The following is a 19,819-nucleotide window of genomic DNA, read 5'->3' on the forward strand; positions in this document are numbered from 1 at the left end:
TTCTTCTTTCTTCTTCTTCTTCTTCTTCTTCTTCTTCTTCTTCTTCTTCTTCTTCTTCTTCTTCTTCTTCTTCTTCTTCTTCTTCTTCTTCTTCTCATCTTCTTCTGTCCCATACTCATTTGTCTGGCTGTGCTGCTAGCTTCCTGCAGTAGCTCATGCCCTGGATGTTGCTGGGTGAGGCTGTCTCAGGACTGAGAATAAAAAGGGAGGCAGGTTGGTAATGGAGGCATGTTTAACTTCCTTTACAGTAAACTTAAGTTGCCACAAGAAGACTTAAAATGAGTGTTACTTCACCCATCTCCCTCTTCTCTCAATTTCACTGTGGTTGACATGGTTGGTGATAAGCTATTGGCTTCCATCCTCTCAGCACCCCAGAGTTCTATTCCTACCTGTAGCAGGGTGAGCACCTCTCCATGTAGTCTAAGGCCTTGCTAATGGCTAAATGTTTCCATGTTTGGTAAAGCAGGGACATAAGGGAATAGTCAGTCATCCACACTGGTGAGTTCAGCATCTTAAGATTGCATCACTGCAGATGGAACCCATTTTTTAAAAAATGTGTATTTGTGCTGAACATTTATAGAATGTTTCCTTGTCTGTATTTCTGAAACAGTACAACAGCTAGTACATGGCATCTGTATTATGCTAGGTAATATTAATAATCCAGAGATGATTTAGAATACTCTAGAGGATTTTAAGGGTTATGTACAAAATATGTAAAAATCCATTTATGTAAGGCATTTGAGAATTATTGTACTCTCTGGTGGTCCTGTAACTAATACCCTAGGGACACCGAGAGACAACAAAACTGAAACATTTATTAAATTGTTTCCAGAATGTTCTGCAATGAAACTTAGGAGCATATATATATCTTTGAGGGGTTTGTTGTTGCTTGGTTGTCTTTTTTTTTTTTTTAAGGAAATGTGAGCCAGAGCCAATTTTCAAAATGCTATAAGGGGTGAAAATGCAAATTAATATTATAGCATCACCTCCTTGGAGAGATGGATCCTTTTTGTATATGTTACCCATTCCTGTATAACTAATTCTACACCTGGTTTTAATCACTGACTGTGATTTTCATACAACACAGCTGTATACAGCCACTTTCGAACTCTGGCTCATGAGAAGTTTTTCATTAAACACAATGGTCTATAACAAAAATGAAATCAACTTCACAAGACAGCATGAAACAAAGGGAGCTAGTTTTAGTTTCTATTGGAAAACTAACACCAGACCAAAGTGATAGGGTATGGCTGTGATTATCCAGTCATGCCCTCCCCAAAGATTCACTCGTAAGAGCCAGTGCCAGGGGGACCACTTAATAATCCTGAGGAGAACAAAAAGATGCCTTTATTTTCTGGTTTTTTTTTTTTTTTCAAAAATAGTTTGTGAAACAGAACCCACTTTTCTGACTTGGCAGCAGATGTGTATATATAGCTTTTTTATAGGCTGTTGCTCATTGGGTTGTGTGGAGACAGAAACCCTGGGTTAAACCTTACTGTATATTTCTGCTGCTACTCTGAGATGTGGTGATGTATGCTCAAGTGATTCCAGAGAACTACTTCAGGGCAGAGTGTCACGTGGACTTGACATGAAGACCCTGTGAGATGGTCTTCCCAATTCTTATGTCCAACAAGGGGCTGAAAACCCCTTTACTCTCAGTGGGCACCTTCTTCATACTACAGTTAGCTACCAGACCAAGACAAGTGTGGAGAAAGCCGGAGAGTGGCAGGGAGAGGACTCGGTTTTGCTCTTGGGAACATTGTGGTTCCTTGGGTTTATTTGGAGAAGGGTCTCAGATGGATTTGGTGACAATTTGTTTAGCTCTGTGTGTTACCTTTTTCCATTGCTGCAACAAAACAATCAAAACAAGTCATTGAAGAAAGAGTTTATTTGAGCTTGCAGCTCTAGAGACGGTTCAAATCCATGATGGCAGAGCAATGGTGTGGCAGCTGGTGCAGGAAGCTGGGGGCTCACATCTTGGACTGCCAGCACAAAGCAGGAGCTAACTAGGAATGGCTAACTCTGGACACATGTCTTCTTAGCAAGGCCACAGCTCCTAAAACTTACCTAAACGCTACCACTATGAACTAAGTATTCAAGTGCTTGACGTTCTCATTTAAACTACCACACTCTATTCACCCTGAAGTTTCTTAGGATATCAGAAACTCCTTACCAAGACTTTTAAAAGAAATATAGAGATGGTGATTTAATGGGCCAGGGTATAAGCTTCAACCTGGGGGATTTTGCTGGTTTTGTTGTTTCCCTGTGTAGCCCTAACAAGCCTGTGTAGACCAGGCTGGCTTCAACTTTGCAGATGACATTCACGGCTATTTCTGTCTGTGTTGGGGTTATGGGTCTGCACACCTGCTCAGCCTACGCTGGGGGATTTTGAAGTATCTTAGATTATGGAGTAGACCCAGAGTTTGCAAGTATCTGCTTTAAAGTGACACATAAACATAAGCCTCCTGACCATCTTCCACAGTGGCACCCTGATCTGGCCTCTTCCCTGGAGAAGAGAGAAAGGTGTCTGCACTTCCCATGCACATCTGGGATACGAGGGTGTTTGTTATGTTCTTTATAACACTAGAAAGCCCAAATTCTACCTAGGGATTAGAAACACAACTTTTTATTCCTGGGCTCCTACCACAGTTGGTAACAGAGACTCACTACATCCTCTGTTTATGATGATAGGAAAACACAGGATGTTCAGTGTCCAATTGGCTTCAGGTATCAGAGTCTCAAAAGTATGAAAAATTAATACCCTTTCCCCTTAATAATAAGGGAAGCCTGTTCTGGAGTAGAATAATTTTTCTTTTATTCCCTCCCCCATTCATTGTTTAAAAACAGAGTCTTACTATGTAAGCCCTAACTGGCCACAAACTCAAAATAATTCCCTTGCCTCAGCTTTCTGAGTACTGGGGTTAAAGGCATGCACCACCATGCCAACTAAAGATTTTATTCTTAACTAAAGATTTTTTTTTTGACTTCATGTAGATCTTGCTTTTTGTTTGTTTTGCTAGAAAGCTTTGCTATGTATTTCTTTATGACTCTCATGAAAAGACTAGAAAAAATTCTAGAGTTCTCATCCTTGTTCCATCTGTATTATTGCAACGTGTAACCTTGTAACTGTCACTTTCTCAAGGGAGAGTTTTGAAAATATCCCATAGTGTCATTCTTGGCAGGAGTGAGCAGCAGGGAGTCTGCAGGCTTGATTTACCACTTCCAGAACGGCCAGGCTAAGCCAGACCCAGACCCAGGGTCTCCAGCACCTGCTGCCAAGCAGCTCATGCAGAGGCCAGTTGCCTTTCATGGAAGTGCTCTCAGATTAAGCAGCCTTTTCCAAGACTTGGGGAGTTCTCCAAAGATGGGTTTCTTATCCTTAGATGGGTTTCTATTTTCAATCGCAATCCCTTCTGAGGCGACAAGTTCAGTGTTTTCAATGTTTCACTCTCTAAACATTTTGATCCTCTGTTCCTAATAAAATTACTCTTTAAAACTTCAAGTGGGTGAGCCCAAGACATAGCTCAGTAGTACAGCATTTGCCTAACATGCAAGGCCCTGGGCTCTATACCCAACAAGGGGAAGAAGAAACGAATCAAAGAGGTGATCTGTTGTGTCAGTGTCTTAGTCAGGGTTTCTATTCCTGGACAAAACATCATGACCAAGAAGCAAGTTGGGGAGGAAAGGGTTTATTCAGCTTACACTTCCATGCTGCTGTTCATCACCAAAGGAAGTCAGGACTGGAACTCAAGCAGGTCAGGAAGCAGGAGCTGATGCAGAGGCCATGGAGGGATGTTCTTTACTGGCTTGCTTCTCCTGGCTTGTTCAGCCTGCTCTCTTATAGAACCCAAGACTACCAGCCCAGAGATGGTCCCACCCACAAGGGGCCTTTCCCCCTGATCACTAATTGAGAAAATTCCCCACAGCTGGATCTCATGGAGGCCTTTCCCCAACTGAAGCTCCTTTCTCTGTGATAACTTCAGCCTGTGTCAAGTTGACACACAAAACCAGCCAGTACAGCCAGCATCTCAGCAAATGTTAATTACGCTTAACGGAAACTCTGTATTGAGTATAAATGACTTTCTGACATTTCTCGTTGCTGCCTGAATCTTCATCTTTCTGCCTTCTGAAGCTTGGAGGCAAAGTGAGGGCCTTTTCCTTTCCCGAGGATGCTGGCTGAAATCCCGAGTGATCATGCACTTGCATGTGATGTGGCCTTACACCCTCCATAACTATTCAGAGTCAAGTTTGAGTCCTTACCTGCAGCTTCTAGGGATAATGGTTTGATCTACTCTCAAACCCAGTTTCTACATCTCTAGCCCAGGAAGCATTAGCCATCTGTGTTTCCACTAAGCACCCCTTTCAGCTAACCCTAAGCAGAGACTTGCATTTAAAGACTGTGTCACTCTCTACCCTCTGGGAAGCACTGGACATTCAGGCTTCTGGTTCTCCATCTGACTCTAGGGCTGTCACTATCAGTCATGGCCCATGCTTGAGCCTTGGCAGTTATCAGTCTGCCCAAGGAGCTGCCTCTTTTGCACTTGTGTGTTGTCTGTTAAAATTTCCTTCTAAAGACATTCATCTCTGTTGTCCTATAGACCAGACCCTCACCCCTCTGGGACAACCTGTGAGTAAGGTGCTGGATATTCCTGTCTGTCTTCCTTCCTGCTCCTTCTCTATGAGGTCTCTGTTCCCTATAGGGTAACATCCAAATCTCTTTCGTCCATCTTGGCTATTTAGACACCTCACCCCTTCTCAGCATCGTTCTTGGTCAAGTGCAAAAGAAATAAACAAAAAGCTTTGCATGGCACCCAGGCCTGAGGCCTGTCTCCAGAGATTGTCTTGGGGCTTGGGAGTGGTAAGAGGCACTATATAGGCTCTCAAAGGAGGAATTCGGCTTAATAGGCTTGGAACTAAAACAGCCTGGAGACTTTTCAGGGCTCTGCCCTTCTTAAATGAACAAGTCCCTCCTCCCTGGGACCCTTCTGGACATACTTGGGAAAGTAGCTTGTTTCAACACAGCCCTGCAGCCATTTCCCTCACCGGGCTGCATACCTACTATGCAAAAGCAGATACACAGTGGAGATCCCCCTGTTTTTATGTTCAGCCTCCCAGTAGTTAAGCACTCTGTGCCTGGAGTCTTGGATGGCAGGTACTTTGTTCCAGCATTCCTCCCATCCTGACCATTCTTGAAACTTGCTGAAGAGGAGGGCAGAGGTTGGCTGTCTTTAACCTTTAGTGCAAGAACTGAGATTGAAGCTACCCTTCCTGTGGCCGTGAGCTGACTGATGGCATTGGAGGCCTCCTGGCCCTCCACAGGGTATGTCCTTTTCACACTCTTGCATGAAAAGTTCTCATTTGGGAACTAGGCCCCTACAAGCTCCTCTGGAAATAGAATATCAAGGAGGGGTGATAAATAAGCCTACAGAGACAAGCAGGCAGGTGGAAAAGAAACTGTTAGTGCCCAGATGTGGTGATGCATGTCTGTTATCCCAGCCCTCAGGACACTGAGGCACTTTAAAGGATCATGGGTGAGAGGCCAATCTGTGCTACAGAGTAAGTTAGGAGACAACCTAGAAAAATCCTGTCTGTGAAACAGAAACAGAGTAAACAAAACAAACTGTTGAAGAACTAGGCTGGATCCTAGCCTCTCCTGCCTGTGTTCTGGGTTTGATCTCATGCCCCGTGATATCTTGAGTCCACTGTTGGTAGAAGCAGACACAAACCATGTGGCAGTCAGGAATAGAAGGTCTCTTTAGGTGTGGCCCTGATCTTTCTCCCCTATGCCTCCTCTGTCCCTGCTTTCCCCTTGACCTTCTCCTCAGAAGGAGGGCATGAGTGGATCCACCACAGGCTAGCTGCTCACTCTCTATGTTCGTCTTGACTTCGTTTCCTGTTCTGGTTACATACTAGCTGTCACTCCTTCATGTCAGACATTGGTCTGAGACTTTCGTCTTAGTGAGAGTGACTGGGGTTGTGCTGTGTGGTCCTTTCCCACCTTGCAGTGCTGCATTGCTCTTTTGCCTGTGCTGTCTCAGACTAGCTGACTGGAGATACACAGAGCTACATGACTATCAGAAACAGATTATTAGTGCATAACTAAAGAACATTGGTGGCTCAGAAGTTAAGAGCATTTGTTGCTCTTTCAGAGGGCCTGGGTTCAGTTCCCAGCACTCACATGGTATCTCAAAACCACCCATAATTCCAGTTCCAGGGAATCCAGTGCCTCCTCTGACATCCAAGGACACCATGTGTACACATGGTAGATATACATACATGCAGGTAAGACACTCACACAGATAAATGAAATATAAAAAAAACCCTAAAGAATTTCATTGACTTTTAAAATGCACATGGTCTTTTATTAACTTTAGACTAGATTTTTTTTCTATCTTAAAATAATCTGTTTTAGTCATGGTTTCTATTCCTGCACAAACATCATGACCAAGAAGCAAGTTGGGGAGGAAAGGGTTTATTCAGCTTACACTTTATCCACACTGCTGTTCATCACCAAAGGAAGTCAGGGCTGGAACTCAAGCAGGTCAGGAAGCAGGAGCTGATGCAGAGACCATGGAGGGATGTTACTTACTGGCTTGCTTACCCCTGGCTTGCTCAGCCTGCTCTCTTTTAGAACCCAAGACTACCAGTCCAGAAATGGTACCACCCACAATGCGCCCACCTTGATCACTAATTGAGAAAATGCCTTACAGTTGAGTCTCAGGGAGGCATTTCCTCAAAGGAGGTTCCTTTCTCTGTGATAACTCCAGTTTGTGTTAAGTTGACGCACAAAACCAGCTATATACAAATCTTACTAGAATTTTGATAGAATTATTATTATTATTATTATTACTATCATCACATCATCATCATCACCACCACCACCACCACCATCATCATCATCAAGACAGATTGTGTTAGAGTTCTCTAATAGAACAGAACTGATAGAATAAAATATATCTCCACTGCCCCTCTCCCCAGGCTGGGATATTTTCAGTTATTTTCTTCATGAAGAAATCTTATTCCCAAACACATATTTAAGGACCTAAAATAAAATTGTAGCAGTTGAGTTGGGAGGGCCTAGGAGGACCAGCCTATTTCTCCATGGTAGCCCACAGCTCTAGTATTAGCCCCATTAGGTGGCTCGTCTGTTCCTGGGCACAGACAGCTTCAGAGCAGCCATTCAAAGGGTACTTGTCTGCAGGGTGTGGTCAGAGCTCCTCCCCCATGCTGGCTTGTGAGGTCTTTCAGGATATAACCTCATCCAACCTCATCCCTGACAGCTCTCAGCCTGAGCAGAATGGTTCATCCCCTGACTTTCTCCCTGGGGTCTGACACTCTTAAGGCCCAGTTGGAGAGTCAGTTCTTGCAGACCTGGCCATTTCAGCAGGTAACACTGGCCTGCTGTTGGAATCCTTGCTCAGTGAGCACACACCATCACTCAGTGCAGTTTTCTTAAGAGAGCCACCCTACCTTCTTTGCCACCATAAGAGTGTTCTGTGATTCAAAACAGCCATCCTCCCAGATGCTTTTGCACCAAGGGGAACCTGAGCAGTTGTAGAGGCTCCCAATCTTCCCACTAGCCTCCACTGCCACCTACATCTAACTTCCTGACAGCTGAGGGGAAAAGTGGACACAATTTGTGTCCTAGCTCTGGAGGCAACATGTTGGCTTAGCTCTTCACATCCTGTGTTTATCTGTTGAGGCAGCCATAATAAAATACCATACACCAGGCTGGAGAGATGGTTCCCTTTGTTGTTCTTCTAGATGACTAGAGTTCAATTCCCAGCACCCACACAGTGGCTCACAGCCACCTGTAACTCCAGTTCCAGGGGCACTCGTGCCCTCTTCTTAACTCCACAGGTACCAGGCTTACACATAGTACACAAACATACATGTAGGCATACCATTTATACTCATAAAAATAAATATAATTATTTAAAATTCACATTACCTGTGGCTTAAACAAAGAAATGTATTTCTTACAGTTCTTGAGGATATGGAGTTCAAGATTAAGATGCTAGCCAGGTTAATTCTGCCAAGGGCTTTCTTTCTGGCTTTCAGACGGTTTCTTTCTTGTGTTCCTCTAAGAACAGCAAGTCCGTTGTGAGGAGTTCACTCTTCCCTCCCTATTTAAACTGTGATACCTCCAAAAGCTCTGATCTCTGATACTAGATTCTATCTCTTTGGATATTAGGATACCGACAACTGAATTTGGGAAAGGGATACAAACGTTGTGTCTCAAAGGCTTACAAATAGTCATATGCTAGCCCTGTCCTAGCTGCAAGGATAAGGGAGGCCAAGGGTCTGCTTCTGAGAGACACTCATGCCATTGCGAAAGCTGTAACCCAGAGTTCTGTGAGGATGCCAGAACACCTCCGCACTGCTTGTCATTCATACCTTTTTAAGAGCACATGCCTTTTCTTTTCTCTTTCTTAGGAAGCCCTACCCTGTCCTGCAGCAGGCAGCTGTGTGATGGTTAAACATACAGAAAAGATGGAGGCACTCTAGTCTGAAGAGTGTAGGGCATTTAAATAGTGAGGGAAACCCTAGGAAGACCCATGAACCAAAGGGTGACAGACCAGCCACACCAAATGTCCTCACCAGCCTGTCTCCTCAGCCTGGATATTCACTGCTATAGGCACACTGTATACACTGAGCCAACCAAGACACAACCTAACACTTCACAGCACACAAGAAAGGAATTCTAAAAGGCTGGGGTTGTTGGGGGAAGGAGACAGGTTTTGCTCTTGCACAAAAAATTTTCCCTATTGAAGGAAAATCAGTATTATTTTGTAATGTGCCTGACTTGTGATGTTTCATTACTGACCCAAGCTTGGAGGCTACTGCGTACCTAAGCCCTGATCTATCTACCCCTTCCCCCACACACACTCTCTCCAGTGCTGAGTGGTAGCCAGTTCTTCCCTGACCTGAATGTGGGCCATTTGCTCTTACTTCTAAATAAGGAGTGAAGCCCAGGATGACACAGTAATCTTTTGTTTTCCTTTTTTATCACCAAGAAAACAGCTGCAGATGGTAAACGGCAGGAGATCATTGTTCTGGATTCCAAGAGGAGCAATGCCATCAACATCGGCCTGACGGTGCTGCCCCCTCCAAGGACAATTAAGATAGCCATTTTGAACTTTGATGAGTATGCCTTAAACAAAGAAGGGATCGAGGTAAGGCAAGTTCTATGAAGAATCGTTAGTGTAGCGAAATGTGCGTTACATTGTTGCATTGAATATAACTTTGATAGTTTGCAATCATCTTTACTCAACTGAACTCTGAAAGATATTAATGATTCTTAGATGTTTATTCTGGGCTGGGGCAACAAGTCTTGCTGCCTGTGAAGTTCAGAGATCTTGGTTCATTGATGGGTCTCTACTCTAAACAAATATTGCTTACCTCAGAATGGAAAAAGATCATCCTGCCTCGGGTTCCTTCCATGTCACGTTATGTATACCTAGGAAGACTTATCAATTGTACTCTTTCATTAGGTGCTGAAGGCCACACAAAGGGCATTGTTTTGTGGGTTGGGGCTAGAGATAAGACTTGCCTACCATGCACAAAGCCCTGGTTTCATCCCTAGGACTACCAAAAGTGTGCGATGGCACTGGCTCGCAGTCTCTGTACTTGGCAAGTGGAGGCAGAAGGATCAGCAGTACAAGATCATCCTCACTTACACATAGGGTTGAGGCCAGTTTGGGCTACATGAGACCTTGTGTTAAAAAGAAGGAAAAAACCCAGAGATCTTGTTGTTGTTGTTGTTGTTGTCGTATTATCTGGAGAACAGAACAAGTTAGCTGAGGTGTTCATGCTTGCTGATCTGTTAGAGAAAGATGAGAGGTAGATTGCCCAGTGGAGAATATTTATCTGTTTATGATTCATACTTAATCTCAAATCTGGCTTTCTACCCTTCCTTAGATCATTCAGTTTCCAGATAAAAGACATATAACTTTTATATTTATAATAAGCCTTGATAGCATTAGAGCTGAGCAGACACCTGTCTTTTAAGCTATTAGAATCCACTTCCTCATCAATAACCCTGAATTATAACTTCGTATGCTCCATCTGGGCTGTTCCTAATTCTAATTGGTCAGCCTTTATGGTCATGTTTTCATAGCTCATCTACCCCGTTGCAACTCTCCTCTTCCTATCTCTCTCTCTCCCTCCTTGTCCCCTGCCTCTGACCCCAAGCTTGGGACCTCCCCCCTCCAAAAAAACCAAAAACCAAAACAAAAACAAAAACACCACCGATCTTCTGCCCAGCTATAGGCTATAGGCATATTTACTGCCAATCCGGGATGATTTGGGTATAAGGTTACATGATGTCACTTGGGTCTATGTGCACATTCTTTTGTCCCTGGAAGCAACCAGGCCTTGGGGGTGCAGTATTTGACCTTGCAAATGTATATATAGTAAAAGACCAAACGTCAATAATTTCTCACTTTTTTGTCTAAATAAAAAGGCATTTTCTCTTATAAAAATAAATAACATATAGTAGGAACAGTTAGGAAACAATTATTCTATCTTGGTGAGTTTAGAGTTCTGTATCTAAATCAGTTTCTATTCTAATTTCTATCCTAATTTGTAATATTAACATCCTCCTAGACTTAGAACATCTTTTTAAATCTTAAACAATTTAAGCTTATAGTAAGATTATGACTGTTTAGTCTTTAATCCCATCAGAGACCTGACAAGGAATAAATATTATTCCCAGGAATTGCTGATGCAACTTCCAAAAATTATAGAAATGACAGAGACAGCTGACCATCTGGACAGTCCCTAGTATTCTCTCTAATGCTGGAGCATCTATCTTCAGCCTTCTGGCCCAGGATATCTGACAGACCTTACAAGAAGCAGTAATATGAAGGGCTTTTTACCTTGTCTTGGCAGAGTTCGGCATCAACTATTCTGCATCTATTTGTCATTTCTTGATAGCATTTTGTCTGCAGATGAATTTAGGGAATTATTTTGCCCAGTGGCTACTTTGCCATAATTGAAGCAATTCCATATGGAGGTTATGGTGCTCATCATCTTCTTACAAGTTTAATGTGGCATTGCCAGGAGTTGACATGCGTTAATGTCAAAAAGATCTTAAATTAATAAATTTATGGTTAAATTCCATATTCTGTGAGTCTCTGAGATTTTTGAAGACCATCTATCTATTCATAGCATATCTGAATTGTCAAACATTGCCTGTCTCCAGCTATTTGTTTTCTGTATAAGCCAGGATGTATATTTCTGTGGTAATTCAGACTAGTATCTGACAAGACCATGAGTTTGGCTGACTATTAACTTACACTGCTTATCCTAACTGGTTTGTAATAGCAGTTATTAGAAGGATTGCAATGAAACCTATTATTAAAGGAGTTGCATAGGCATAATACCTTTATAAGAGTTGAAACATATAAACATTATATTTTATGTTTTAACAAATTAATCTTAAATTTTGTATCAATATACAAAATTCAATACCAATGTAACAAAATATAACCTCAATTCTATATCAAAATATAAGGATCTCTACCAACGTAAGATTATGGCTGTAAGATGTTTTTTGGTTTAAGAGTAGATTCAATAATCTACCCCTATTTGTCCCATTTTTATAATAACATATCTATATTTTTTCTCTCTCCCTCCTCATTAGTCCCCCACCTCTGACCTCAAGTATGAGAACCTCAGAACCACAGTCATCTTCTGCCCAACCATAGGCTGTCGTCATCAGGGATGACTTGAAGAGGGCAAAATTACATAGCATCACTTGGGTCTATGTAGGGATTATATTGTCCCGGGGGCAATTAGGCCTTGGCAGTCAATATTAAACATTACAATACAAAGCAAAAGACTAAACCTCAACATTTTTCTAGAAACAATTCCTGTCCCTCTACATGGTCATGCTCTCCTGCTTCTGTGAGATTGTGCCAGATTGTACCAGGTGAAACCTCTTTATCATGATGATGGAAAAGGGGAGGAACTACTAGACAACCTACAGATTTGCACCCATAGGTAATATTACCTAGAGATATCTGGGTAAGGATGAGGAGTATGGAGACACTGCTTTGTGATACTGGGTGTCCCATTCTATTGGCAAGAAGTCTTCCACATCTAAGGTTTGTTCATCCACAGTCTTGCTTGCATAATTTGAACATGGATGGAACCTGTGAAACTTAACTCTAGAAAGAACACGAGCCTTTGGCAGAGAAGTCCAGAGAGGAAAGCTTGACCACAGTACTAGGTTCTCCTAGGTAGAGGAGAGGGCAGTGAGCATATAGTACGTGCAAGATTTGGAGCCCAGCATGCCAGGTATACCTTTGTGCTTTGGGAAGAAGAGACAGTTGCAAGAAAAACTATCCACTGAGACAAGACCTTGGTTGAACATACAATATCCCTGCCAAGTTCATGTTAATACAGGAGGTGACCTCACTTGAAGAGGCAGTTCTATTAAAATGGGCCATCAGACTTCTGACTGGTACTCTTATAAGAGGAGGGACTTTTGGACACAGACAGATGAGAGTACCACTTGAATCAGAGGTCACACAGATACATTCATGGAATGGAAAGCCATGTGATAGCAGGAGCAGAAATTAAAGGGACATTCCTATAATCCAAGGGATGCCAACGATCATGGTGAACATCAGAAGCTAAGAGCCAAGGGAATGTTCTCCTCTCCAGCCTTCAAAGAGAAAGTGTGGGCCTCCAACCACCTTAATTTTGGACATCATGAGGGAATAAATTTAGGTTGTTTAAAGCCACTTGATTTGAGCAACATTGTTACTACAGCAACAATTGGACATGCAGCTAATACACTAGATATTGGGGGTACCTACCTCCCCACACTGACCCACAACTAGAAATATCTTCACATACTGTTAACCTCCCTTAGGGAGTAAAAGCATCCCAGCCAAGAGCTTCTGATTGAAACTACCTCCACATCCAAGGACTGCCTATCATTCAGCTGTTCTCACATAGCTGTGAAGACCATGGACTAAGCCCTCCTATAGAATGTGCAATGCAGGATGCTCTGAGTGACATAGAAGATCTACATTCATGTGCTGGGAAGGACCCAGGGCTTGTTCTGGACTCCTGTCATTCAAGAGTTAAGACCGAGAAGAAAAAGTAATTGTCAACTTACAGCCCTTTGCTAATAAGATTTGCAGTTAATGCCTTCAGCCAGACCTTCTGCTTCCTGGATACACACATTATGTCATGGCATCTCAGCTTCATAGGGCCTTTGGAAAGCTCTGTGCTGCAAAATACAATTAGGATGTATTAAATGACATCCTGTGCCATTGCCTAGCAACTCATGGTATGAATCTGGATTTGTCATACAAACCTGAGTAATTAACTCTATTAAGGAAGTGGTTTGCAGAGAGGATTCAGCTGTAGGAAGTTATTTTTGAATCATCTCTAGAGAGCATCAATAATATTTTTCCAGTAAAATGCATGAAATGATCACAAACAGAAATGGGAAAACATACTTTCCCCCCTTTGCTTTTATGATTTTTAGAGTGTAGTCCACTTAAAAGGCAGGATAATACAGTGGTCTTTCATGATGTTTAATGTGGCTCACTTTGGCTGTCAGACCCAGCATCATCCTAGAAGCAGAAATTTACTTTAACCATTTGTGCCATGGTATCATTCTAAGGAGTTTGTATTTCCCAGTGCCTATCCTTAGCTGGCTTCATGGGTGCTGGACATGGACAAGTCTTCTCATGGAGCTGGCTTAGGGAACCAGGATGCTCTGAAGATGAAACACAGCTGTTCTGTTTGTAGTGCTTGCATCTACAGATGAGTGTCTGTGGAAGATGGAGCTGCTGCTGTGGCATGAGGGGCAGCCCCTAACAGTTCTCCAGCTCTGCATGGGAAAGCTTCAACAAGTCATTTCAGCTGTGCTGGACACAATAATCGCTTGCACCAATGCGCACTCTTAAGAGTGCTCATGAGATGGAAGGAGATACCACCAGGGTCCTTCGTGGGTTACTTTATAAGTCGCTGCAGGAAGGTGCATGGACAGAATTCCATTTTCTCACAATAGTGCAACCTTTACAAACTACCCCTGGCCAAGCTTTCCCAAGCCCTTCTGCCACACCCATGTCCCTGTAGTATATTCTTCATCACCATGACTAGAGTCTATCAAAATGAACAAGTAAAATCATTATCGCTGTGTTTCATCTACAGGTAAATGAAATGGCCAAACTCAACCTAGCATTTGGATCCAAAATAAAGGATACATTTCCATTGTTTTCAGGGGGCAGAATGGTACCTTCTGGTATGAGAACAAGTATAGTTATTGTAGTAATACAGAGACATTATTTAGGACAGTGGTTCTTAACCTGTGGGTCATGACCCCTGAGAAACCTCTATCTCCAAAAAATATTTACATTATGGTTCATAATAGTAGCAACATTTCAGTTATGAAATAGCAAGAACAATGGTTTTATGGTTGGGGGATTCATCACAACACAATGAACTGTATTAAAGGGTCATAGAATTAGGAAGGTTGAGAGCCACTGGCCTAGGAAGAAAGTAAAGAAAAATTCAAATTATTACATTTTGGTCTTGTTGGATGTTCCTTTCCCTCTAAAACCAAGTGGTGATTAAAAAAAGAATCATCAAAGAACCTGCTAATGTAGCAAGAATCTGACTTAAGCCTTGCCTTCTGTTCGTCTGTATCATTTCTGGTGGAGGAAAGGACCACCAACTCACAGGGGGTGGCTCTGCCCTCCTGTCCCACTGTCCTATAGCCTTTCTTATTGACAGTGATCAGTAAAGGAAGGAGAAAACAAACTAGCAGATCATAGGCCCAGAATCCTCAGTGGCAAAGAAATGGTTCCAATCAGAGAAGTAAATAGCGAAGGAGAAACGTTCACTTCCTTCAAGGGGACAAAGCAACAAAGCGTGCAGGAACATGTCTCCTGAGGTTAGAAAGGTGCTGGCAAGTTTTGGTTTGGAAATTCCTGTTGTGCCAGAACAATTTAAGCATTATGAAAATTAGAGTGTGCTTTTTTTCCCCCTAAGGATTTTGAGTCGGATCGTAGATGTTTTCAGAGTGTTATCTGTTTGAAATGTTTGGATTTTTTTTTTTAATCCACTGACTTTGTGGACAGTGTGACCTCCAGAATTCCAACTGAAGCTCTCCTGATATTCCAATCCTGCCCATGTAGTCTCATCCTGGAGCCATGCTGAATAACAACCTCTGCTTTATAGCATCTTGAGGACTGTTTCATTTTGGGGATGTACCACAATGTGTTTACCTATTTATCCACTAAAGGCTTTAACTTGACACAGATTGGGCCTATTACAAATAAAGCAACTGCAAATATTTTAATAGTTTCCAGTGAATATGTTTTCACTTTCCTAGAGTACATACCCAGGAATGGAATGGCAAGGTCATAGGGCAACCTCTTTGCTGATAAGTTACAGCTTATGTTTTCATTCTTGTTACAGTGAAAAGAAATAACTAGGCTATAGTTTAACCTTATCAGCTGCCGCTTGTGGAAATATTTTGCCTACCATGGGTCACAAAGGTTTTCTCTTGTTTCTTTCCAAAATTTTTATGGTATTCCATTTTACTTTTAAAATCATGATCCATTTTGAGTTTCTTTATGTATAGAGGAGAATTAAGTTGAGGGTTTTTTGTTCTGCTTTTTTGTTTTTTGTTTTTTTAAATATAGAATCTAGTTGTTTCAAGACCACTTGTTGTAAACTGTATCCTTTCTCTGTTAAATAGTCTTTCACTTTTGTCTAATGGACCATATTTGTGTGCCCCTTTCTGTATTGTTCTGTCCTTCTGCTCTGTTGAAATAAATATTGACATAAATATATGCACAAAACCTACTTTATTGTTATATAGTAACAACAAATGAATTTTAAAGTGCTATTTATGATGAAATATACAAGTCATAAATATAATAATATATAGGCTATATATGTTGGAAATTAGAATAATACGTATAATCTATAAATTTAACTCAGTTCCAACTAAAAATCCAACACGGTTTTATATAGAGACAAACAAGCTGGTTCTAGAAGCTGTATAGTAAGGAAGAAGAAATGGAAAAACCTTGGTGAATTGTAAAAGGTGATCTTAGAAGTATCATTCTACCCAAACTGAAGAACTATAGGATCATAGTAATTAGAACAATTTTATATATATATATACACATATATATATACATTTACATATATCACATATATATGTATACATATATTTTTTTTTTACATTTGACTATTGTTTCTGTGTAGCAATAAAGTAGGTTCTTATGATTTGGTCATGTATCATGAAACATTATTAAACTCAATTTCGTGGTTTAGAAACATTTTTGCTTGTTGTTCATAGTTATTTAGGTAGACTATCATAGCCTTTATGAACAATTCTACCTTTTTCTTGTCTTCTCTCTCTCTCTCTCTTTCTCTGTCTCTGTCTATCTCTGTCTCTCTCTTCTGTGTATGTGTGGAAGGGAGGAAAGGGTTTCCATGCAGGATTAAAATAGGAATGATAAGGGCAGACTATTTTTTTTTTGTTTTAAAAATATAATGAATTAGGCATTTGAACCAGTAAGAACCAATCAGATTCTGGCATTCATTGTCTTCTTCACATTCAATAGTTGGTTTTTCCAGAGGCAATAGAAATAGGAAGCTATACTTTTCCATCACTGAGCAGTGTGTACACAACTATGAGGTTTGCCTCAGTCAGATCTGTGTTTGATACTGCAGCATTGCTTCTCGATGAGTTTTGGTTAAAATTTACAATTAATACATAAAAGCCAACCTGACTTAGTCATGAATGTTTCATTTTTTGCAATCCGTTTATGAGATGTGCCACAAAGCACATGTTCTCAACACACCACTGTATCTCCTAGGGAGCAGGAAGCGATCCTCCAATATTCTGCCTTCTTCTTCTCACTTATCATCTGCTGTCCTTGCCTGAAACGCCCTTTATGTACAAGGCCTAGAAGTCCTGGAGCAGGATATTTAAAGTTTTCTGGTGATAATAACATAACACCTTGCATATTAATAAAAACAAAATGATGTTAACCTCCTGCTTGGAAAATTCTAACAGAAATTTGAAAATATTAAATGAGCAGAGTCCATTACTAACAAAGAATTGTAATATCATCCTATCTTTCTAGAAAATTCTGACCATGATTCCAACTGAAGAGGAGAAGCAGAAAATCCAGGAGGCTCAGCTGGCTAACCCGGAAGTACCGTTGGGCAGTGCGGAGCAGTTCCTTCTCACACTCTCTTCCATCAGTGAGCTCTCTGCTCGGCTCCACCTGTGGGCATTCAAAATGGATTATGAAACCACAGAAAAGGTAGGCAGGTTGGAGGGGCATCCCACATGCCTGCACTTCCCAGTGGTCTTTATAGTTGGTAAATACTAAGCTTTCAAAGCCTTGTCCTTGACATGGAGTTTGGAGGGTGAGCTGCTGGTCATTGTGTTATAGCTCACACCAGGTGGTGGGCATTGCATCTGCGGTAGGTGGCAAGTGCCTTGCTGATACCAGCCTCAGATTCCTGACTGTAGGGAGCAAATAAATGACTTTTTGTGATCAAAAATTTTCATGGTAGAAACTATAAAAAAGTACAAAGTGGGGGAAATCTATCATGTTCCACTTGTTGATAATAACCCCAACTTGGCACCGGTCATGGTGGTTGGCAGCTTCATGGGTACCTTTGAGAAAATGGTAGTAGCTACTTTTCTATTGTGTGGCCAAATGTCTGTGGAAGAAAGTACATATGGGAGGAGGGTTTTGTTCAGGGCCCATGATTTCAGAGGGAGAAGTCTTTCAGGAAGAGGAGAGTCGTGATGGTGAGAGGGACAGCTCCGTCCATGGTAGCAGCAGCAGCTTAAGGCAGCAGACAGAAAAACAAATCATATGAGAACTAAAAAGTCAGACATAGTAGCGTGTGTCTGTACTCTCAGTGCTCCTATAAGACAGGTATAAATTCAGATACAGAGACACACACACACACAGAGAAGATGAAGACTGGAGCTGGGAGGAGTTAACATGGGGCTGGACTGGATATATTCTACAATAGTGGGTTTGGGAGGTTTGAGGGGAAATTTCAGGGTGAGCATTTCTAATGCAAAAATCTGAAACCTGTGGATGGCCAAAATAATACTGTAGTGAAAATTTCATACCTGACCTTATGAGACAGGACACAATGAAGCAAAAGTATACTAAAAGTATTTTTAAATATTGTCTGAACTTACCTTCTGGCTTGGTTGTAATGAGTGTGTTATGATGCCTGAGTGAGTTTTATCCTTATGCTTAGATCCCATCTCTGGGGTGTCTTATTAGCTATATTTAAATGTTTCAAAATATGTAACACATCTGAGTCCCATGTATTTTGAATAAGGGATTTTATTTGATTTTTATCTACATCTGAACTCATGGAATCAAGCAGAAATGAGACTGCAGGGTGATTGCTGCAACTCAGTTGTGAATCATCTGGCATGCTTAGGTGATTCTAGCAGAGTAAGATGATGCTGGAGAAAATGATGTGTGACTAGCTGTGGTTGAGGACTGGCAAGGCAGGGCTGCTGGAGAGAGTATGGGGACCCAGGCAAGTGAAAAACTTCCCATGTCAAGGCCAATGAGGCTGCAGGACAGGTTAAGTGTCTGAGGGGTGACAGAAACAAGAACTGTGGCTTTCATATGTGTCCAATCCAAATAAACCCCACAGGCTTCATGTTTTCCAGGATAGCAATAATATTTCTTAAGACCAATTCTTAAATGTAGTTAAAATCTGGAGCTGTGTGTGTGTGTGTGTGTGTGTGTGTGTGTGTGTGTGTGTGTGTGTGTGTTAATATGGTTCTTGAGTGTAATCTTTGTACATAACAACGCCATGTCACAATGTCAAAAGATCGAACATACCTATATGAGTAACTCAGGCTAAGAGGAAACAGGAGGGGACTGAGGTGGTCCGCAGACTGTGAAGGCACAGTGTGTACTGTCATCTGCCTGCAAAGAAGAAAGACAAAGAGGATCCTGCAATGGTAGTGCTGAGGGGTCAAGGAAAGAGAGATGGCCTTGGAAGACAGCATGGCTGTGGGGAAGGCTGATGGGAATGACTGACATCCTGCCTGACCAAGGAAGAGAGAGCAAGCAGTCGTCACACCAGCACTAGCTTCCCATAGCCTTTACTCTGGTGTCTGCAGGTAGACCTACCCCTCGGCCCCCTCTGCTACCTTTCAGGACTGTTCATATCTAGGACCAAATGCCTGTCACACCAGCTTGTCCTATGCTAGGAACTATTGCTTACTGGAATACCTTTAGACTAACCAAACCTGGAAAAGAACAAAACAGGCCAAATTTCTTACTCATCTCCCTCTTTCTTTTTATCTGAAAGGAAGTGGCCGAACCACTTTTGGACCTGAAGGAAGGAATAGACCAGTTGGAGAACAATAAGACTCTGGGCTTCATCCTGTCTACTCTCCTTGCCATTGGGAACTTTCTAAATGGAACTAATGTAAGACTTCCCAGTCCTCACTCCCTGGCAGCCTTTATCACAAGGCCTCTGCCATCATATACTGATGAAGCTGTACCTTCCATTCTCCGAAGCACAGTGGAACAAGCAGCTTTTATGTCTTCTTGCTGAAAAATTCAAAGCTTTCTGTCCTTGAAATATCAGGGGCCACTCATTTGAATATGAACTCTTCTATAAGAAAGCTTGAAAATATGTATATGCTTTATAAAGTACAGCTCTAAAACATTAACCTCAGAGGATTTTCATCCAGAGAGATTCTATTTCCCTTTAAGCTTCTCACTCAAATATTTAGGCTTATATACATAAATTTTAAGATTCAGTTTGT

The 19,819-nt window shown here is 41.7% G+C and overlaps 1 protein-coding gene across 4 annotated transcripts in view; it reads left to right on the forward strand.

Annotated features, from left to right (window-relative positions):
- The window catches only part of Fhod3 (formin homology 2 domain containing 3), a 416,962-nt gene that overhangs the window by 374,894 nt on the left and 22,249 nt on the right, over positions 1 to 19,819 (forward strand). For all 4 annotated transcript variants that reach the window (XM_021150413.1, XM_021150415.1, XM_029472088.1 and 1 more), the window contains 3 exons: positions 9,018 to 9,176; positions 17,133 to 17,315; positions 19,357 to 19,476. In XM_021150413.1, the coding sequence (XP_021006072.1) occupies positions 9,018 to 9,176; positions 17,133 to 17,315; positions 19,357 to 19,476 (462 nt within the window). The remainder of the gene's footprint in view (positions 1 to 9,017; positions 9,177 to 17,132; positions 17,316 to 19,356; positions 19,477 to 19,819) is intronic.

The sequence above is a fragment of the Mus caroli genome, chromosome 18, assembly GCF_900094665.2.
Source record: "Mus caroli chromosome 18, CAROLI_EIJ_v1.1, whole genome shotgun sequence".
NCBI lineage: Eukaryota > Metazoa > Chordata > Mammalia > Rodentia > Muridae > Mus > Mus caroli.